Consider the following 23117-nt stretch of genomic DNA (forward strand, 5'->3'; position numbering starts at 1 on the left):
GAAAAGCAGCAACAGACTCCGCACTGCCCCCCCTTGGACAGATGTGGAAACAAGTCACCAGACATTTTTTATACATGGTTAGTTTATATTACACTGAAATTGATCAAATTTATACAGTGCAAAAGGTTCGGTCAGTATATATACACACAAATTCCTTGGGATTAAAGTTTTCATTTAAAAAAAGACATCTTTGCTAAAAATTGTAAAAAGTTAATATAATTCAAATTGTAATGAAAAACAGCATGTGTCCATTCGCTCTGTACTGGTCTGATTTTGGCATCTTTCACACGCTCTGTTCCTTTTCATTCCTTTTTGGCCATCCTGATGAGGTTTCAACTGGCCTTCTGCAAGTCCCATGTATACAGTGCAGAAGGCTTTGTCAGTATTATATACAAATTCCTCTGGATTAAAAAATAAAATCTAGTTTTGGATTTGAAAAAGACATTTGCTAAAAATGGTAAAAAAAGTTAATATAATTCAAATTGTAATGGAAAACAGCACATTTGTTTGTATGATGTCCATTTGTTCGTTACTGGTATGGTCCGACTTTCTACACACGCTCTACTCCTCTTCCTTCTTTTGCCATCCTGAGGAGGAATCGACTGGCCTGCTGCAAGTCCCACTTGTGTCTGGAAAGGACTCTGTAGCAGTCCTCTTTAGAACACAAGCTCATGAAGTACAACTGCTCCATCTAATGCAACAAAATGGCAGAGCACATGTATGAGTATCAGTGGGGTGGGTGGGGCATAAAATAACCAGTGTCAATAAAAGGTGCAGAGGTTGCAATAACATGTTCAACACAGGCACAGAAATGACACTGCAGACATTTTAAGCCAGCACTCATTCGAAAAGAGTTATCTAAACCCTTATCGCAAATTGTATCAACACAAATAGACTGGAAAGTGCATAACATAAAATACGGGAACTCATTTTCTATGATGAAATGAAATGATGCATAGATCCAAATGAATTGGGTGCAAAATTACCTTTAGCTGCTGCTCAGCCCTCACAGGGTTCCATTCATTTCTGAATAAGGCCGCTCGCGCATCCTCACTGGTCGCTCCATGTACCGCCTCGAGTACCTGGTCAATAACACACAAGCATGTAGAAATTACCTGAAGAAAGTGTGTATGGTCACATGTAACTTGATTACAGCAAATTGTATGGTAGGAGCAGGCTTTACTCAGTCTCTTTTTTTGTCTTTCAGAGTGCTGGGCCAAACTTATATAACTGGTCGGAAAGGAGAAAAAAGTCCGCACTTTGCATACAAAAATGTTTTATTGCACAGACACGTTTCGGAGTAGTCCCTTCTTCAGTGTACTCCGAGTGTACTTTATTACAGCAACCATGGCAAACACAAAAAAAAAACAATCACCTGTCTGATTAATCCTTCCTTATCCAGTTGAACGTGTGGTGGATATTTGTCTTGTGATCTCTCCTTCTCCCGGTCTTTGTCGCCACCGCCGCCACCGTCGTCCAGCAGAGGGGATGACCGAGCCATGGGGGCCATTCGGACCAGGTTGCCACCTCCAGGGCCGTGCTGCGGCTGCGGCTGCAGTAGTTGTGGATGCTGAGGTGGGGGCGGAGCCCACATCTGCGGCGGGCCTTGGGCTGCGGCATGCCGACGGTCGCGCACCAACACCGGGTACTTTGACGGTTTGAAGTTCGGGGGAGGTGGGCGCGGCGGGGGCACGATGCTCGCTTCGCTGAAACGGCGGGGGTCCTGAACAAAGTGACCGCCTGCAATAGAGGCGGGTATGGGGGGCCTGCGGGCGTCTGGTCTGCCCCCTGAGTGGCTCCCTCGGTCCTTATTTTGCTGGGAACCCAGGACTGACTCTAAACTCCGGGACATTCCTGCAAGACAGAGGAAGCTGTCTGTATTAATTTGGGATATATTAAATATTTAATCGGATATATTAAATATTTAACTGTCTGACCTGGACTATATTAATAGATCATTGCTAAAACTATCAAGTGACTAAACGATATAAATAGATATAATGAATAAATACAAAACCTGATCATTAAGGATCTAGGATCATAAAGGGTCTGGAATATTTGTTGCTCTGAATACTCTTATTGCTCTATCTCTGATGTTTATTTTTCTGACCTGACATCTTCTGTAGGTTGGAGCCCTCCTTCTCCTTGGCCAGTGGAACCTTCCATATTGTGCTGCTGTAAATAACATTATGGAAAAACAAGTCAAACCAACAGAAAGCCTATGAATTTATAGTGAATGCCAGAGAAACCAACATGACAAGCAAACACAGTGTGAACGGTAAATTCTAAACATGGAAACTAAATAAAATAAAATAACTCTAAGAACTTTAAGATTCCCATATACATTTCCCATTTGGATTGCATTAGGTTGCGATGCATAATCTATTTATATACCGCTGGCACTTTAAACCAATCCTTAATCATTAAAGTGTCACTGACTCGTCCAGGCGCTCAGGTGTCCCCCAGCTACGACTCGGATGGGTGTCGCCGTGCCCCGTGTGCTGGAGGCTTCCCCTCAGTGGGCTGGAGATGTGCACTCCTCCAGAGGGGTTCGGGGCCGAGAGGACGGCAGGGACGGTCAGGGCTGCAGGGAACCAGCCGATGCTCAGGGTCCTCTGGTTCTGCCCCTTCCACTCACTCAGCTCCAGCCTGCCACAGAGAGACCAGAGGACAACGTCTTCACCAGAATATTTACTGTGTCCCTGTGTCCAATTCAATTCAATTTATTGTTATTTAAAATGTAGTTTCACCATGGACCACGGTCTCAAAACACTTAGTGCAACACTTGAAACAAGCAAACAGGCAACAAGTAGGATACAAATGAAGAGATTGGTTCCAAATATCCACGGTTACAATATGGGGTTCAGGTTTAACCAAGTTATACACACTCATAGAATTGTGTACAGTACCGATGTAAAATGAATACCTGCGATCTAAAACACACTGTATAGTCAAGGAGAGACTGTGAAATCTCAAACACATCTTAATACATTTACACATCCAGCGGTAATGATGTCAACATTTTCAAAGGCACAAAAGTACTTGAGAAAGGTTTGCTTTGGCACAACTAAAGGTGTACAAAACAGGTGTACACAACTAAAGGTGTACAAAACAGAGAGGTCTTGGACAATATACATACCAAGTGCCTCTGACAGGGACAGATATTCGCTTGGTAACTCAGTACAAAATATAACAGAACCATACCTATAGAAACCCTCACAGAGTAGGAGGCAGGGCCACTATTCAAAAAACATTTTGGTCCACGGCATGCACAAAAACACCAAATATAGCTGGGTGAGTGACAGAAAAAACATGGCTGGTTTTTGACAATTCCTCTTTACTGTTATAAAACTGAGCAAGTTTATGTTGGTGTGAGCCAGATAAGGCTTTTAACACTGAATGGGATGGTGAGGAGTCATTTCACAAGACTTACTAGGATCAAAAGGAAGAAATCAAGAGCCTTTATGGTGAGAGCAGGAGCAAAGAGTATGAACTACATATCTCCCCTTCCTTCATCACCCCTGTTAAAAGTAGAAGACTGGCCTTCTAGAAGGGCTGGGCTTTGATACCCCAGTATACCATATAGTCATTTGTATGATTGCTCTCCTTGAAATAAATGTTTTGAAGGCAAAGGGTGGGTCTACTCTATTTTCACTAGAGTCACTAGATATTCAGTTTCTGAAGATATTTCTGACATTTCTGTCCATCCCCTGCATTTGACGCCACTTGCCAATTTCAGGAGAGAAAAAACACGTAATCTACTCTGCCAGCAGTCGTAAAAGGCCTCATTAACAGAAAAGGTGCTGGTTAAAGATTGTCCTTGTGTTTCTGGCTTCAGGAGCCCCTAAAGCACCACATAGAAAAAGCTCAAAAGACGTTTCTCTTGTCTCGCCTTAGTACTGTGTTAACAGCCCCCTCATCAAAAGCAGTCTCCAAGGCCCCTCATCACCAAGCACCATCCAACTGCAAGAATGTGGGGATTAGAGCCAAGCCATATTATAGTAGGTATGTGGTATGTGGTAAATTCAGGCAGGCATTTAAAAAAGAAAGTGGGGGGATGCATGTAGGTTAACAACAAACCCTCTCTGTCATTCATCGCATGCTTTCTTTCCTCAGTTCACAATATTTTACTCACCCGTGGTCTATTACTGTCACCGAGTCATTGGTCAGTAGGCTAAGTTTTCTGTGCTCTGTGAAGTCTCTAGTAACACGAACCTCCATAGGCTTTGCCTGTGGTAAGAAATATAGAATACAAAAAAAAGATTGGCAAAAAGACCTTTACAAATGACCTCTACTATATGGTTTGTTTTCTCTTTTCTCTTTTGGACAGCCATTATTCATTTTACCATATTGAGTAGACTGTCAAATATATAATAACATAAAGCAAGTCATGTAAATCAGTTCTTCAATCAGTCCTACTGACATCAGCCACCAGGGTTGTGAGCTCCGCAAAGGTGGGTCGGTCATTAGGGTTGCAGGCCCAGCATTTCCGCATCACAGTGAAGAGCTCCTGAGGGCAGTCTGTGGGTCGCTCCAGCCGATCTCCCTCTCTCTCCACACGGTAGAGAATCTGAACACACACAAGGTGAGAGCACCTGTTCAGTGCACATTCACTTATGGGGAGGGCCACAATGCATGATTGTTTAGCAGGTTCAACATGATACCTATACTGTATACTGGCTAAAATAACTTTTGGTATTACTGCAGACACACATGTACTATTCTCTGAACACACACACGCACGCACACACACATGCACACGCGCACACACACCTGTCTGCCTGACAGACCAAGCCAGGGCTCCTCACAGTATGTGAACATCTCCCAGAGTGTGACTCCAAACATCCACACATCTGAGGCGTGGGAGAAAGAGCCCACTCGCAGACTCTCTGGAGCACACCTAGAGAGAGAGAGAAAGTAAGAAAGGTTTCAACCATCGCTCACAAATACTGTGATAGAAAGAGAGCATAAATAACAAATTAAAGTATGCAAAAAGCATGTATGATTTGACAAAATACAGGGGGCCCAGACAATTCCAGTGACAACTCTCGCTCTCTTTATCTCTTAATTTCTTACCAGGCAAAAGGGATGCGTTTGTGTGCAGTCATGACATAGTGGTCCTTATCCTGCCCCAGGCCCCTCATCAGGCCAAAGTCTCCAATCTTCACCAGCTCCCTGGAGGCCAACAGAACGTTCCGGGCCGCCAGGTCTCTATGGATGAAACGCCTGCTCTCCAGGTACTCCATTCCTGCTGCGATCTGGGTGCTGAAGAGCCACAGGCGGGCAAGTGGATACTCACCCTGACGCGAGCGCAGCATATCATACAGGGAGCCCAACTGGGCCAACTCGGTCACCTTGGAGAGAAGGGGCCAAAGTCAATGCAAAAGACCAAAATCAAAAATTGAATCATTTGCTACAGAGAGGCATCAGATAAAGAAAACACACTATGGTGAACAGGGTAATACACACAGTATTCACAGGAAGTGAAAGTAGCCGTCACAGTTTTTTTTTTATGTATTTAAAAAGAAATTCCACTGGACTCTATAAAATGCTGGAGGAAAGCTATTTTACCATTTTAAGAGGTTGCGTAAGAACCACACCATAGAGATGAATAATGTTGGGGTGATCGAGGGACTGCATCACTGTGACCTCCTGTAAGAAGTCGGTCAGTGTGTCCGTCTGCCTGGAAAGACTGTTCCTTAACGATTTAACTGCCACTGGAATCTATATAAAATGACAACATTTAACAGGTGCACTTTATATAAAATATGCAAACTATGTAGCGTTAAAAACATGCCTGCACACAGTTGCACTGCTTATTCTACCCAAATGATAACAGTTGAAGTTAAGTGCTTTATCAAAGCGCCCAAATCAGCCCAAACACACTTACGACTCTTCCCGTTGGGGTGTGCCACTCGCCCCTCTTCACCACCCCAAAGGAGCCTGAGCCCAGCTTCTCCCCCAGTGACAGCTCACTGTCCTGGATCAGACAGGTGAGAGCTCGGCCCATCTCCGGACCCTGCCCCTGCCCCGACCCGCTGCCACTCCACTGGTCGCTCCCCTCAGGGCCACGACCGCTGAACACCTGCCAGGACAGCAAGGAAAGAGTGATCAAGTAGTTCAGTTCAGTGCAAAAGCAAATAGGGAGAGAGAAGGACAAGAAGGAGTAGACTGGTCACCTTGGCCATCCATGAGCGTGGACGTGCATTGGTCTTGTAACGCTTAACGGCATCCCAAAGTCTTCGCTGTCCTAAAGGGGGGGGAAAAAAAAGATCAAATGCTCATAACTTATTGGAGCTTGAATATTTTGATACACTATATTTTGATGACCTAGTAACACATGCATAGCACTTAGCATACTAATGTTTAGTTTTAATAAGTAGGAGTTACAACTCCGTTGGCTTTGTGTTCCACCTCATACTAGTGAGTACCATCACTGGTGTCTATACCACAGATGTTCTACTTTTTCATTAGTAACAGCATTGCAACCATAACAAGAAAGTACTGACCTGGTTTGCTAATGCCAATCTGTTCGAGATCAGATTCCTTCACATAATTCAGGTGTTCAATCCGAGTCACATTCAGTCCGTCTCGAACCCTTAGGTAGAACCGCTCTAACTGGACCTCCGCCAGGAGCTGATACAGCCACTGAGTGTCCTGGTCCATCACCATGACATCATCCTACACACTTGGAGCACAGGACAGAATCCCTGAGGTTAGTAGCAATACGTGCTTAAGGAAACATAGTGGCTAAGGAGCTGGGCTAGCATGCAGCAGCCAGAACAGTTGGGTTAATTTGCCGACTGCCCTAGAGCAAGGAACTTAACCCTAAGTTCTGCTGGGGAGACTAGCCCTTGCAATAATTGACATAGCGGTATGTAAGTCGCTTTGAATAAAAATAAAAGTACAAAAAGTAAATATCTAACTAAACTACTAATTGAGAGAATGTGGAAACTACACATTCAATATTATTTGTACAGATTTACCCAAATAAAACTTGGAACTGCACCAAAAGCCATGGGTCTAAAGTTATGGGTTCTCAGTCTTTAAAGTGATAGGAATGTTCTACATAACCTTTATCCTTTGTCAATGATAATTACTTTATCATTGTAAGACCAACAACCCTGAATATAACAGAATTGCTTTCAGTTACTCACACAGCAAATTACCCTACAATGACGTCAAGCCTTGAGCATTATCATTAGCTGTTAGATAAACATCTAAATGTTTAAATTAGTGTAATAATTAAACTAGAAATGCAATTCCAAGGAATTACCAGTGCATTAAAGTGCAAAAAAAAATGTTATGTAAAATATCATGCATAGTTAAAACAGATAATGCAGAAATTACTAAGGTAAAGGAGAAGTACTAAGGTTCCTAAGGTGTTGATAGGATAGACATGGTGGTTCCATAGTTTAATGAAAGTTTATCATTTTAATTTTAGGGGGGGGGGGATTCAATTCCTGTTACATGTTGGCTTTCTCACATCCTGATGGACTTTTACACAACACTAAACGGCAATAAAGCCTTCATTTGCTAAGTTTTATCAGGACATGAAGGCAGGAGTCCAACATTCCTGTGTGTGGGTTGTCAAGAGACCAGGCTGCAGTGCTCTTGCCTACTGTCCTACAAATAATTAATCAAAGCCGCTTTGAGAGAGCTGAAGAAGACACAAAGTTGTCTCAAACATATGGCTAGTTCGGTATGAAAGAACATTATCAAATTGCAACCGAAACTGCACACCCAGTGCATAAGTCCACACCCAGTATATCATGCAGGATATGATGAAAAACCGGCAAGTTAGTCACATGACATGCCTGTCATTATCAAACAGCCTTTTCAGAATTTGTCCATACTTAATACAAATGTATTTCGTTATGTATCAAAAAGTGCCTTTACATTCTGAATTAGACAATAAGGACTACTCAAACAGATCATTCCCAACTCAAGTCATCATTCAGTTTGAACAAGTAGGCTACTCTTCTAAACTGGGAACAGCTGAAAACAAAACGACAACCCATACAAAAACACTAGAAATGTGATCCCTGGAAAAGTTCCACAACAAGTGGATTTAACAAAAGAGCTATAGTTTCTATAGAGGAAAAGAAAATAATTTGCTTACAAACCAGACACAACATTCATTTGAAGTGACTCACAGTCGTCAATGTTTTCATTTATCACTGGTTCGTCATCAAAAAAGGGGTTGTGGCCATAGCATTCAGAATAGAACATTCTTCAATTTGAACTCAGCCAGAGAGCAAACCAAAGTTAGCGCACTCACATAAGTAAAGACAAGGATACTCAGTAGCTTTAACTTCACACACAGGACTATGTAAACACATTTTGTCAACCTTTCAACCTTCTGGCAGGTAGTAATGGATGTGACAAGATCACCACATCAAGAAGCCTGGGATTGTATTGGATATTATGTCAAATTCATTTAAAGATGCAGTGAAGTGTATAGACTATATTGAAACAAGTTGTGTAGCTTCACCTTAACTCTCATGGGCTACCTCATAGCCTACTCTTGTCTATCATCCGAATAAGTTTCATGACACCGTATTCTCTCAGTCCCACCGGTGTGGTTATAATGTGTAATGTGTAATGTAATTTATTGAATCCCAACTGTTAACAAATTAATACGCACATTGAGTTTCATGTATGGGCATATGCACACTGTGGCACAGTTATAATTAGATCAATTCAATTAGGCTTCATTTTGATATTAAATTGATTGACTATTACCACTTTTGGTACTTTGACCTGAAACCTTTTGGTCTCAGGCTAAAATAAACATAGAATTGCCATTGAATTATTAGGGCAACATACAATAGTCCTTATTCCTGTGGAAAGTTGTCCTTCAAATCAGTTTCCATTGTAGCATATCTGTTAACATTTGTTAGGCCCTCAAAATGTACACAAATTAACAAATGACACTAAAGTTAAAGTTAAACACGCACAAGATGGTATGTAAAACATATGTTTTCACTACAATACATAAGTTGACCAGCAGACGTTGTAAGACACTAAGACGTAGGGCCTAAGTCATGCCTAGGCTATACTAAAGCTATGTTGATGATCATTTGGCAGATGCATTGTTTTCGATAACTTGTATCGAAAATAAAAATGTATGGATTTCTAATTGTTGTAACCTGTTATTGCGGGCAAACCCAACAATTACAGAGATACTGTGCAGTTTAAAGGTCTGCAAATAGGCCTAGATCATTCGAGTTGTTTCATAGTCATAACCTACCTGTAGCGAGAAGAAGGCCTGTTACATTTCCGTGTTCTCATTAGTCCCATTGCATATTCGACGGTAAATTACCCCACAGACATTCGTCAAAGCATGTCTATAATCCTTTCTGTCTTCTGCTGAGTAGGAGGATACAGCCGTCCAAGAGGTTTAAACGTTGGTTTTGCTAAGACCAAGGCTGACCACTAACAGGTGTTTGAGCTATTAAACTCCCCGGTATCCAAAGCGAACTCTCCGGATAGCATGCAGCATTCCCACGGCTGACTACCTGTGTATTTATTTCCATCCGCCCTCTTTCTGTGTTCTCCTCCCCCACGTCTCCTCAGTCCGCACTTGGTCGGGTTCTTTCAAATAGACTGTTTTGATAGGCCATTATTCGAAAGCACTTTCAAAGCATTTTCGCTGAGTCTGCTTACTTACATAATTAATATCACTTTGGTGAATAAATATTATGTTTAATATGTAGCCTATAATTGCGTGTGTATGTGTGTGTGTGAGGGGGGGGGGGGGGGGAGTGAGTGTGTCTGTATAGGGCACCATCTAACATGCGTAATTTTGGACAATTGTGTATTTTGTGCGCTCACAGCCTGAAACTGCCTGGAGGATAAGAGACAAACGCAATAGCAAGGCGCAGTCTCTCTCCCTTGCCAACACCTGCCCAGCCTGTCAAACAGGATCTATATCTCCCTGCACGCGGGAATTATTGGGTCCTTGGACTACTGTTCAGGGTAACCTGAACTGATGCCTTTTTAACACGTGTTCTTGTGCTCCAAGTTTGCCTTTTAAAAAACAAAAAACAAAAAAAACACCAAACTCTCCCTCATTTTAAGCCCCCTGGTGGATTGATTTTACATGTCTTGTTACCTGTCCAATTGAAAAATCATCTAGGCACATGAGCGCAAGCACAGATGAGCAAGAGATACATATCTTTACAGTTTCAGGACCCCAGGTCATATCCAAATTCTCGCAAAGTATTGCAACTGCTCATTATCTTGTTGTTGGTTGTTTGGGTCGTTTCTAAGTTCATTGATGTCAAAAAGTGGGCCTATTCAGCTCCGATATCCCTTGCAAAATAGAATTAATAGCCATAGAATAAGGCCTATTTAGGACATGCAGAGCAGAACTGGGTCCCAGGGATAGCCAACATCATCATCACATTCAGTCTCATACTAACCACTGGCTACAGATGACTCATGTGCAATCAAAAGAATACTTGTTTTGGATCGTGCATGTTCTTTTTTGTCTGCTACTGCGAGCTATTGAAGAAAGCACAATGTGCACAAAGCACAAAGGGAACTGGATTAAGATTGTCAAGGCCTGATGATGGTATTTTAAACCAGTGAATGAATTAACAAAAAACACAACACTAGACCAATGTTGATAAAATAAAGTACGCTATACATGTTCAATAGGCAAGTTAAATATCTTTCATAGCAATATAGGCTGATGACATCAGTAAAGCGCCACGGAAACCGCGTGCCTTCGTTTTAAAGAGGCGCCGGTGTTCATTGAATGAGGTTGAATTAGAAGCGTCTGTTTTGGATCGCTTCCACAATTGCGTTCCCATCAAGTCAGAAGCGATTTTTATAGTTGTTATTTTATACCGTATTCTGATAAAAGATTGCCCTTTGACGGTGAGTTTGACGTTTCACACATTCAACACACACACACACCAAAAGGGCGTAATGTTTATGCATGCTTAGCTAGTAGGCTAGCACGAAATTATGCTAGCTAGCAATCGTGAGCTGTACAGGTACGTGGTCAATACTCCGGGGGGGTCAGCGCACGGATTTTGATGCACCTAGCTGTTAGGTCTCAAATGCATTCAATACCCTTATTTATATTGTATTTCGCTACCTCAAAGAAGCGATGGGGTAGCTAAACGACTGGTCTGTAGTTTAGCTGTTGTTTACACTATTCAAGCTAGCTAGCCAGCTAATCTAGATATGTGGTTAGCCTGTTAGCTAGCCATCTCATTAGCTTTATGGAGTAAGCAGTCAGTTATATTAATAATAGATGAATGTTATAGCCACAACATGCTTATAGCCTAATTTATTCGGCAAACAAAGCAACCATACGCTTCTAGCAGCCGTATGGAAGCCATAACTGGTGTTAGATAGCAACGCTAAGTGTCCATTTAAGATTAACCAACTAATTGACTTCTCTTGTCCACGCAAGTGTCTACCTAGCTAGTTAGCCAACTGTAGCTACCATTGTGCCAGTAAGAGGTATATGAAATGAACTCCACGAGAAACGGAAGTGCAGAAATGTACTTCAACAATGTAATTTGTTGCATTGCAAAATACGGGTAACAGTCAACGTTGTGTAGTGCTTGGAAGAAACGTTAGTTATTAGGGCTTATTTAAGCTCATCAAAGTTTGCACTTACCAGACCTGTAACTCCAGGCTAACTAAAGCTAAGTGATATTTGCCGCAAAGCATAAGGAAAGAGAAAAAAAATATATTCTCCTTTCACTTTCTCCGTTTGCATGGCAGGTGGCGAGCTGGCGCAGGTTGCAGGGTGCCCGTGGACGATGAGAGACAGCAGCGGCAGCCTGGCACAGAACCGCTGGCAAGGAGAGCTGGCCTTGGGTGTGGGCCAGGAGGGCAATGGGGCTGCAGGCATGCCTGCAGGGCACCTCATGGATGCCTCCTCACCCAACCATGTGTCCAGTCCAATGCATCTCAAACTGGGGCAAAAGGAAAGGGTCAATGAGACCGAGTACATGGACCCGGAGACTATTGATGACTGGAGGGACGACGACGAGGAGGAGGAGGAGGAGGAAGAAGAAGATGACGAGGAGGAGGAAGACGAAGAAGAAGATGACGATGATTTAGAAGAACAGGAGGAGGATGTGAACTTCGAAGCAGCTGCGTGGGAAGAGCTTGAAGGGGTGGAAGAATGGCAAGCCCCACATGACACACCGTTAGGGTCCCTCACAGATCACCAACTGCGGCAACAACAATCAACACCGCCCCTGTCGGAGGAGCAGGTTCAGTTCTTAGCAGGTGACTCGCCTGAGCAGCCTCTGTGGTCAAGGCTGTCCGCACACAAGCTGCGTCGACTGAGGCGCTGGAGAAGGCTTCGCGTTCGCAGCAGCCTGCGGTTCCGACTCGCACAGCACTGGAAAACGTGGCGCCAGCAAGCTCAGAGGATGGGGATGCAGGGACACAGGAGGGTGAGGAGGTGGCGTCAGCACAGCACCTATGGCGTCCGCCAGCGACGGGACCCAGGGCTGAATAACTCCCAAGCCGAAGTGCAGAGGAAGGATGAGAGTGAGACAGGCGAGTACTCCATTTACATCATTTTTCTGAGGGTCTTTGAATACCACTGAATTATCTTTAAGCAGAGCTTCGTTGTTGTTGTTGTTGTTCATGTTCTTTATATATTTGTCAGGAATAGTTGCTGGACCAAATGTGCCCCGTTTTGCAATTGTTTGCAATAATTAACCCTAACCTTTTCACTTCTCAACAGAATCACGGTTATACGGACTCAATGGTTACCGCGGTGACTCGCAATCCAGCTCATTGGTCAGCACTGGGGACTCCGGAGGCCAGGACTTTACCCCGATGCGTCCAAAGCCTGTAGAGATGGCGCTCACAGAAGAGCACATGACATGCCTACATGGTATTTGCATTTTACATGTCCTATGTCCATGTCCTATAAAATCAGGCTCAATCGATCTCCCTTAGCTCACTGTCTTATTCTTTATTTTGTGCGTGTTTTACAGGGATTCTCGATGAGTCTTTGCAGCAGTACGGAAGCCTGATTCCCATCCATATTGATGATGTGGTTGAGAAACTGCAAGACATCTTCAAGGAAAATTTCTCCCAGCCACACAGGTTACTTAGCAATCTTGTTTTTTACCCTTCCAGTCTTGTGTGTTATCTGACATAAGTTTTAAATTGGCTTTTTACACTCTGATTGCACAATTGTTTTTACATGCCAAAGTTGAGTGTGAAAATTCAGTTTACATGTTAACCATGCTTTTTGTGTTTTTTGCTGTTTTACAAAGCAAAATAAAGACAACTTAATTTTACCATATCAAAGAAGGTTATTAGATAAAGATAATTCAAGATTTTTATGTCGCTTTTCATAAAAGCATTTGCTCCACACTTAACTTATAATTCTTTGTGTTGCAGGAAAGCTACAGTGCAGTCCGTAATTCAAGCCTACCAGAGGTCACCTGGAACCGCCATGGTGCGAGGGTTTCGTGTCAACTATAAGCGGCACATCCTCACAATGGATGACCTCAGCACTCTGTATGGGCAGAATTGGCTGAATGATCAGGTACAGCAAACGCCCCTGTCCAACTTGTAGTTCCATGCTGCGGGTTATTGTTAATGTCCGACACATAGATGTCTAAATGACATCCCCATAGAGAATTTACATTGTTAAAGTAGCCAGACATATAAAAATTCAGATATCAACATAGACAAAAAGCAGACATAATACTATATAATAAGTAGGGTTGGGCACCGAAACATGGTTCTAATATGACATGATATTCTTTCATGTATGTGATATGAATATCATGCTAAAAGTTAGCTTGCAAAAACACAAATACCGTATGTAGGTTACATACCTCTGCATTGATATCCCTGAGCTGTCAAAGAGGCTACAGCATCATCTCCGTACGTTATCGCTAATTAAGCTGCTTTGATGGGGTAGCCTGTTAGTGCAGTTGCTGTTAAAATGCCTAGCGCTGGGAATCTAAACACTTCAACACCGGCATATTATGTAACATGTTTAAAATTACTGCGTGTTATGGGGGAAAACATCATTAAATGTCTTGAAGAATTTGGGAACACACTGAATGAACGTGAAAGCAGAGTCCCTTGACGTTAGATTAGGTTGCTTGAAAATGCCGTTGTCCATGACCGGGCAGTTCCATAGCAAGCGGTTTTAACATACCTTATGGCAAGTCGCCCACACTGTATAAACTTGAAAGCAGAGCTTACCATTGTGTGTGCATCCATGGCAAGCTGCTTTAACATTTAAATGTATTATGTTTAGAAGCAATGAGATATTGATAGTAAATTAAATATAACAGTTCAATTTCATGTTCCAATTTGTCTTATCAATAAAAAGCAATTCATGCTTTAGACCATTTTATTTTAAATACAAAGTACCGGTTCAGGCACCGTTTTGGCACCGGCACCGTTTTAAAAGTATCGATTTAGATCCGGTATCAGATAAAACCCAAACGATACCCAACCCTAATAATAAGACATAAAAACTACAAAATCGCACTGCAGAGTTAACACAAAAGACACTGCAGAATGAAGTATAAGTAAGTAGTCAAGGCAGATTTAGTTCACAAGCAGTTTAATGTCAGCAGGTCTGACAAAAGCAGATTAGTTATACAGTCTGAGGGCCCCTCGAACAAATTACCTCCTACATCGTTCATTAGGGCATCTGAGTTGAAGGAGTCTTGAGGGAATTTCACTAGCTTTCTGTCCTTCGCCATCTCCTCCAGTTTGTCCAGCTTGGGTCCAGCCTCTATGATCTTAATCTGTCTGCGTCCTTTGCTGTGATGCCTTCTCCCCAACAATCCACAACATAGGAGACGGTGCTCGCCAACAACAGACTGATAGAACATGTTAAACAATTTGTTGCAAACATTGAACGGCCTGAGCTTTCTCAGGAAGTTATGCCGGCTCAGGCCTTTCTTGTAGATGGCTTCAGTATTTATGGACCGTTCCTGCTTGTCATCCAGATGAATGCCAAGGTATTTGTAGGACTTACTGATCTAGGCGTTACTCCCACTGATGCAGATCGGTGATGATGAAATCTACTCCCTCCTGCTATAATCCACCACTGTCTCCTTTGTCTTGGCCATGTTAAGCTGCAGGAAGTTTTCTCCACACCACCGCACTTAGTGGTCCACTAGGCCCCTGTACCCTTCCTCCTGACCACCCTCCACTCACCCAACAATGGCAGTATCATCCAAGAATTTTTGTGGATGACAGTATTCAGAGTTCTAAGTCTGAGTCATGTACTGTAGGTAGTGAAAAAGAGGGGAGACAGCACTGTGCCCTGGGCCCCATGTTTCAAACCAAACCAGAACACGTAGAGCTCTGTAACCTCACAAACTGTGGTCTGCCCATTAGGCAGTCCTTGATCTATGTAATCATGTATGGATGTTCTAAAATAGATCTCTGCGAATGTCACACCAACGTTCTCTTTCACCTCGATCACTAGAGACCACCCATTTCAGTCATTTTAATTATGTAATATTCATTCATTTCTTCTCATCAGGTTATGAATATGTATGGAGATCTTGTGATGGATTCAGTGCCTGAGAAGGTGAGAATTCAATCGCTATGCCATCCAACAACATGTCAAGTCTGTGGGTTTTCAGAGGAACTTGTTTGAATTTAGTAAATGGCGGGATTATATGACAAAGGGTTTATAGATTCTATGAACTGGTCAAAATGGCAGAATCAGGAAGTACCAATCAGCCATTTTCATATTTTTATTAACGGTCATCTGTCAACTGTTTATCAACAAGCATGTACCTTGCTTGATTCAGTACACCTAATTTACTCACAGGTTGCAGAATTTCATTGTATTAATTATGGTCACACACAGTAACCCACTGTCTGTTTTGCTCAGTGTTTTCTAAGTGTCAGGTACTCATCACTCCACATGAAAATAGAAAAATAGAAATATTTATTGATTTATTATATTATATTTTATTTTGTTTTCATCCCCTGTGTGTTTCTTTTTTTGTCCCAGGTTCATTTCTTTAACAGTTTCTTCTATGACAAGTTGAGGACAAAGGGTTATGATGGCGTGAAAAGGTGGACGAAAAATGTAAGGACATTTACGTTCCATACTATCTTTTCCATACTATACTATTCTACTCCTGTATAATGTATGCTGAAAGGGTTTAAAACTATGAAAGCTTGGGAATATCAAAAGAATGATCCAAAATGTTAGACTAATTTTTCGCTTCTCTTAGAGATGAAAATAAATGCCCAATTTATTTGAAATTTTACTGTAATTGGCTCAATATGAAACAATACTGTCTTGGTCAGGTGGACATCTTCCAAAAAGATCTGTTGTTGATCCCCATTCACCTGGAGGTGCACTGGTCTTTGGTGAGCGTTGATATCAAGCGCAAGGCTGTCACCTACTTTGACTCCCAGCGGACCCTAAACAACCGCTGTCCAAAGGTAATGGACACCTTTTAGGAAATACTTTGTGTGTTTGCATTCTGTTTGGGTGTGATTCCTCTTTCCTTCCTTCATGTAAATGAAATCATTTTTCTGCACGTTGCAGCACATTGCGAAGTACTTGCTGGCAGAGGCTTTCATGAAACAACGGCGAGATTTCATGACTGGGTGGAAGGGTTATTTTAAAATGGTGAGTGAACTTTGATTTCTTAATAAATGAATAACATTTCAAGTTTAAGATGTTCTTCTGAATAATGACATCAGAGGCTGTATTCACAAAGAATCTTAAGGCTGAAATGAGCTCCTAGCTGTCAAATTTAGGAGAAACTCCTAAAAATAATGGGCGTGTCAGTCGTAACTTTACGACTCCTAATATTTTTGACTAAGAGTAATTCCTGAAGTATTTTAGCCTTAAAAGTAGCACTTAAGTCTGGGACAGCTTAGAAGTAGTCGAGAGGACTCCTAACTCACTAAGGCCTGTTTACAAACAATCGTAAGCAGCTGTTTGTAGCATTCTACGTCACAATATTTTGAAATGCAGAGATTCAACACAGGAGATTCAACCACGAGGGAATAATTGTGCATAGTAAGGGATGGAATAACGCCACCAACAACAACCAAACCCATTAATTGTCAAGATTTAAACTAAATGTAAAGTGTCATTGCAAACAGCTTAAATTACCTCTCGTATATGCAAATGTGTCTTCATACAGATTCATTCCAAAAAAAAAAGATACTGCATCAATCCGTAGTGTATTCCATTACTTGGCAGTTTGCTTTATAGCCTGTTTTCTTCATTTATCAGAGAATCAGGAGGGCCCTATGCACAACTGTGTGGTTGGAAAAGAATATCATAATATCTAGTCTGAGAAACCGATGCCTTGCATATCCTCATACCTGAGACTGGCCATGCAATGAAAGTATTTGGTTCACAGAGATGAAACCTCACGAGGTGCAGAACAAATAAAAAGATGATGGAATATTGGTTGACCGTAAAAGTAATCTTTAGTAAGTAATCAACCACTGAACTATGTAATGATGATGCAATCAAGCTGCAATGCTGCAAATTTTGTAATTCCTACAAATGGAGGATTCTTTGACATATTTTCAAGCACAAATTATTTCAAACAGAGATGGTTATTTCTGACAATTATTTCTAACATTATTTTTACTATATTTTTGAGAGGCATTCCATTAGTAACGACATCCTAGAATGTGGCGGAACGATTAATATATAGTAATATCTAATTGTGATATTTCCACATATCCAAATATTTCAAATTTCGCTTTAAGTTGGGCCACTTCTGTTTGGTGAGCATACATAGTGCATAAGAAATACAGCACTCTTATTTAGTGAGCTTAACTGCCTGTCACATTAGGAGGACGATGACCAGATTAGCCATTTGGACAGCTGTACGAGTAATTGTAGCCTTTGTAGTGCAGCCCTAAGCCAGGTTACATGTACATGTTGCATTCCATTCAAACAAAGCGATTTCATAGTGTCACATTTGACATGTTTGAAAATGGAATAGGGTGAATTCATTTTAGCATGAAACACATAGAGAAGGAAGTATACAAATGATTGTGCACACCGCCGCTCTTGCCATGTAAACCTATTTGCCTCTAATTAGAGCTGAATTCAGCGCAGTGTTAAATTTGTCACCTTTTTTTCCATTTAGTCTTAGTCTTGTGATGAAAAGGCCTTTTTAGTCTTTGTCATATTTAGTCATTCAAATATAATTTTATTAGTCAAGTTATAGTTGACTAAAAGTCTAGTAGTTTTAGTTAAAACATTTTAATAACAAATTATTTCTGATTACCATGTCAGTGTTTCACACATATAATTGTTCATAATCAAGCATAAATGGATTGTAAGGGATAATGTATAGAACGCCAGTCATTATTGGGAAAATAAGTCCCGACAGGGCAAACCGGACCCCGACGCGCAGAGGAGGGGTCTTGTTCCGCCCTGAAGGGACTTATTTGAAAGTTCCAGTAGTTGAAGAATGAAGTTCCAGTAGTTGCGGAGAGATATGAAAGACCTGAATTAGAAGCGCAAACTCCTTTGCCATTGACAGCGGTCATTATTTTTTTCAGAGGTCCTCTAGTCGAAAATAATGACCGCTAGAACTTTGAAAAATCCCATTCAAGTCAATGGAGCGTTCTACTTGCATTGTGAAGAGCCGTGTAATAAGACTAGTTAACGCTTTTTAACATTTACAGAAAGGATTTTAGAAGGTTCACAAACATCTGGATTTGTAAGGATTTCGTTTACAGAGAGCATCCTGATGTCTGCATGCAGCTATGTCTGCTTGTAGGATGTGCATGGTATTAAAGTCTCCTCTTATTTAATGTGCAATTAGTGTGTAATTTGTTGAATTACAAGTGAATCATACACTACTTGCTCAGTCACCACTAGAACAAAAATTTCAACTTGTAATCAAAATATATGATCACCTCCCATGCTGTATACTCTTAAGAGGCCTCAAAAAAAACATGGTAGTGGTTTTTTTGGTCGTAGTGTTCTGTGATTGCATGGTGGTAGTGTTCTGTGTTCTGCTTTATACACATAACTGTAGAAAGAATCAATAAATGTCAAATGTTTATTACAGAATGTGGCCAGACAGAACAACGACAGTGACTGTGGAGCATTTGTTCTCCAGGTAGGTCTCAGCCCTCTCATGTAACCTGTTTTAAAAATTGAGAAACATTGTTCCCTTTTCTGGCAACAATGTGGTCACATTTTAACCTCAAGATGACTAACGCTTCAGAAATTAAGATTGATGTTATCAGTCCCAGTTGAAAAGAGCATACTATGCAATGAGAGAATGTTTAGAACTAATGTTGGGGCATGTTGAGTGAGGTGGTTGCCAGGGACAACACCTCTTTGTGGAGGGGAAAAGGTGTTTGCTATGAGAATGTTGAATCAGCTCTTTTCCTTGCTGTGGCACTGGCAGTGGAAGGCGTCCAGGCCTTTCAACCCCCCATAAGGGAGGGGAAATGGTACTCTTTTTGACTCCTGTACCGCACTTTTAGTCCCCTGGAGTAATCTATTCACTGAAAGATAAACTGCAGTCCACCAAAGACTTTCCTCCTGCTCTTATTTATTACATTTCTGTTTCCAACTCTGAGGTAACGGAAGAAACATAGCATCCATCTAAGCTTTTTATGAAATGTTTTCATGCACACATTATCTACTGCATGTCTGAGGTTTGAGCTTGTGTTTTTTTTTTTTGCTTTGTTTCTTTGTTTTTGTAAGTGTGTGTGTGCACGTGCCTGTAAGCTTTATTCTTTTAGAAGAAGGCCCGCGAGTATTCCGCACAGTCACTTCACAGAAAAGAGCTGCCTGAACATTGTTTATGAGCTCCCTTTCCAAAGACCAACAAAAATACTCTGTGCATTTGTTGCAGTGTATTCGTAACCAGCATTAGGGTGAAGAGATGAGGATGTTTATTTCCTATCCCTTTAAAATTCTAACATTTCATCATAAGTGTTGCCTGAAGAAATATATTTTCCCATGTTTTTAACCTCTCCTGGTAGCTAGTAACATGCTGCAAGAAAGTGTATGAAAGAAAGTGGAGGAAAGGCAGTTGAAGGGGGTTTGCTAGCCTCCATTAAACAACCACAGAATACATAACTACCATACGTGTGTGATGCTTTGAGATTAGATACAATTGTGCAGAGAGGAGAAACATGCAATGACATACTGCTAAAGCTATCAAAAACTTCTATTTGGAACTCCTTGAAAATAAGATTCACTGCAAACTGCCAAGTTAAGTGTGAATGGGTCTCTCTCTCTCTCTCTCTCTCTCTCTCTCTCTCTCTCTCTCTCTCTCTCTCTCTCTCTCTCTCTCTCTCTTCCTGCGTAGGAGTCTCGGATAGTCAATTAGCTCTCAGCCGAATAGTATTTTTGCTTTAAATGCCCATCCTTAGTAATAAACAGGGCAGCCGTGGCCCACTGGTTAGCACTCTGGACTTGTAACCGGAGGGTTGCCAGTTCGAGCCCCGACCAGTGGGCCGCGGCTGAAGTGCCCTTGAGCAAGGCACCTAACCCCTCACTGCTCCCCGAGCGCCGCCGTTGTAGCAGGCAGCTCACTGCGCCGGGATTAGTGTGTGCTTCACCTCACTGTGTGTTCACTGTGTGCTGTTTGTGTTTCACTAAATTACACGATTGGGTTAAATGCAGAGACCAAATTTCCCTCACGGGATCAAAAAAGTATATATACTTATACTTATACTTAAACTTCAGTGTTGGTCTACTCATCATGTGTTTTTTGTCTTAGACAGGACCAGCAAATACCACCACACTGCATCTATGTGTCTGCAAAGTCCTGTGTTTCGATTATTTAATTTCCTCTAGTGTGAAAAACCGTACTAGTGCGTTGAGTGATACACTTGTCTCCAGTGTTTGAGAACTAGTGTGTTTGACAGACACTTAAAAATATGCATATAGCGATGAGCCAAAACATTATGGCCACCTTTCTAATGCATTAGAAAGTGTTAGTTCTTTTGAACTATTCCTGAGCAATGTGTCCATTGTGGGAGGGCATACAATCTTTTTGAAAGAGTAGGATGCCATCAGGGAATCCCATTGTCATTAAGGGGTGTACCCTCTTAAAAAAAAGATTTTTAGGTGAGACGTGTAATTGACATCCAGATGAAGGCTTTTGGTTTCCCAGTGGAACACTGCCTGGGAATGTTACATCATACTCACTTGATTGGCTTGGCCTCTTGACAGTGTATCTTTTTGTTATAATCTCCCCCTGGTAAATAGGCTTTGCACAACATGTACTAGGAAATGTCACTAATCTGACGAGGCAACCTTCTTCCATTGTTACAAGGTCCATTTTTGATGCTTGCAAGCTCAAGCTTTCACTTTAGATGGTGGACAGGGGTTGGCACCGGCTCTCTGACCAGCCTGCAGGACGGCAGCCCCATGCCACACATTCCTGACTGACAAAAAAATGTTCTGCTACTTGTGCATCAGTAGCTTTTCTATCGGTTCGGACCAGACGTGGGGGGGGAGGGGTACCTTTCGTTGCCCTCGTGCCATCAGTGCCCACATCCTGTCACTGGATCATGGTTTGTCCCACAAGCCCTGCCATTTTGGAGATGTCCCAACCCAGTTGTCTGGACGTAATGATTTAGCCCTTGTAAAAAAAGTTGCACAGGTCTTTACATCTGCACGTCTCCCACTTACAGCATGTGGACTAAAACAACAGATTATTAACCACCCATCTACTATATCCCAGAACTTGAAAAGCGTTGTTGTTACAAGCTAATCAACATTATTCACCTCATCTGTGATGTTTTGTAAACAAGGATATCGTTTCTAGTCTCATCTAGGAACATGCTTATTCTCTTCATGCAGTCAATCTAATAATCAAACCATAACATCAACTAATCAGAATTTCTCAATTATATGTCATGAATTGTTGTGGTATAAGACTGATATATCTACACTACCTATCTACTGTCTATTTACACTGAAGTTTTAGTACTGTATGTTATGCCTTAATGCATATCTCCTTTATGGTATGACAGCATGGTATATATTCTGTTGTTTTAATTATATCTAATAAAAAATATCTTCTTTTTTTAATTCCAGTACTGCAAGTGTCTGGCCCTGGGACAGCCATTCAGCTTCAGTCAGATGGACATGCCCAAACTGAGGCGACTTATGTACAAAGAACTGTGCCACTGCCGGCTCTCGCTGTAATGTCTGCGTGAGACACTTTTGTCCCCTGGCTGCGAGCAGAGCCCTACTATAAAAAAACTCTTACATCTTTGTCAGTCAAACCAGAGACTCTACACAGAGGATGATTGGTCCTTTGACCATGCCCATTTCTCCCATCCACACCTTCTATGTTTTTGTTTTTATATAAATATATATATATTGTCTATTTCTTTGTGGTTGACAGAGGCCAACTCAACTGTTATTGTCATCATGTTGACACCGTAAGGAGACTCATCAAAAGGTCTTCTGGACAGGGTTGTGACCCGTGCTACTGGGGGATCGAGAAGTCACACAGGGGTTCAAGTGTTTTTTTTTTTTGTTTTTTTGTTTTTTCCCTCTAGGTCTTGTTTTTTTTTTTTTCTCCATGTCCGTACACATGTCGCTATGCTTACTGTAAGAAATGTGGAAATGGATCAAGATGGTTATGTGTGCGACTTTATTTTTAAATAAATCATATCTCATGAAGTCCTAGTTGATGTCATTATGCTTATTTGTCTGAACAAAATGATGTATATGTTAATGAATTTTCATTTGCATTGAGAAGAGGTTAATAGGTTGTTAATGTGTAGGTCTACTAGCCTAGTGTTATATCTTAATGTAAACTACAGGATTTAATTTAATGTGTAGGCTTATATACTAGGTGTCTTCAAAGTGGTTGTATGCACATCCCACCTCACTGAGGCCAGGTGCAGGACAAAAAAGGCTTATCAAAGAAAAGAAGAGTAGTTGTCGGCACACTGCAATCTACAACTACTCTTATATACTAGGTGTTACATGATTTTGCTCACTTGTATCAGATCCAGGTTGTTAGATGTGGTGGTTTGTTGAACCAGTCTAGGTGATGAGGACTGAATCAAATACTATATATGAGGTCACTATGAAATATTGATGATTATGTGCAATATGTGCCATAACTGAAATTAAGATTGTGTTATAATGATTCAGG

General features: G+C 41.5%; 2 protein-coding genes across 2 annotated transcripts; one reads left to right on the forward strand and one right to left on the reverse strand.

The window, feature by feature from the left end:
* Window positions 1-49: 49 nt before the first annotated feature.
* Window positions 50-9527, reverse strand: tnk1 (tyrosine kinase, non-receptor, 1). Its single transcript, XM_076289096.1, has 14 exons — window positions 9254-9527; window positions 6510-6688; window positions 6180-6250; window positions 5891-6085; window positions 5572-5724; window positions 5077-5354; window positions 4774-4900; window positions 4424-4570; window positions 4136-4230; window positions 2440-2649; window positions 2111-2175; window positions 1376-1854; window positions 987-1082; window positions 50-691 (listed from the first exon to the last, which is right to left on the reverse strand). The coding sequence occupies exons 2-14, from the start codon at window positions 6670-6672 to the stop codon at window positions 551-553; spliced, it is 2220 nt and encodes a 739-aa protein (XP_076145211.1). The 5' UTR covers window positions 6673-6688; window positions 9254-9527; the 3' UTR covers window positions 50-550.
* A 1206-nt stretch (window positions 9528-10733) lies between these two features.
* On the forward strand, window positions 10734-22636 carry senp3b (SUMO specific peptidase 3b). The gene is made up of 11 exons (XM_076289104.1): window positions 10734-10887; window positions 11749-12537; window positions 12728-12880; window positions 12984-13095; window positions 13396-13543; window positions 15515-15562; window positions 15995-16072; window positions 16297-16434; window positions 16541-16624; window positions 19047-19097; window positions 22043-22636. The coding sequence occupies exons 2-11, from the start codon at window positions 11787-11789 to the stop codon at window positions 22151-22153; spliced, it is 1674 nt and encodes a 557-aa protein (XP_076145219.1). The 5' UTR covers window positions 10734-10887; window positions 11749-11786; the 3' UTR covers window positions 22154-22636.
* Window positions 22637-23117: the final 481 nt, after the last annotated feature.

This window comes from Alosa pseudoharengus, unplaced genomic scaffold (assembly GCF_046254945.1).
Source record: "Alosa pseudoharengus isolate Yale_2024_CS ecotype anadromous, Long Island Sound unplaced genomic scaffold, YU_APseudo_1.1 YU_APseudo_1.1_scf_17, whole genome shotgun sequence".
Lineage (NCBI taxonomy): Eukaryota > Metazoa > Chordata > Actinopteri > Clupeiformes > Clupeidae > Alosa > Alosa pseudoharengus.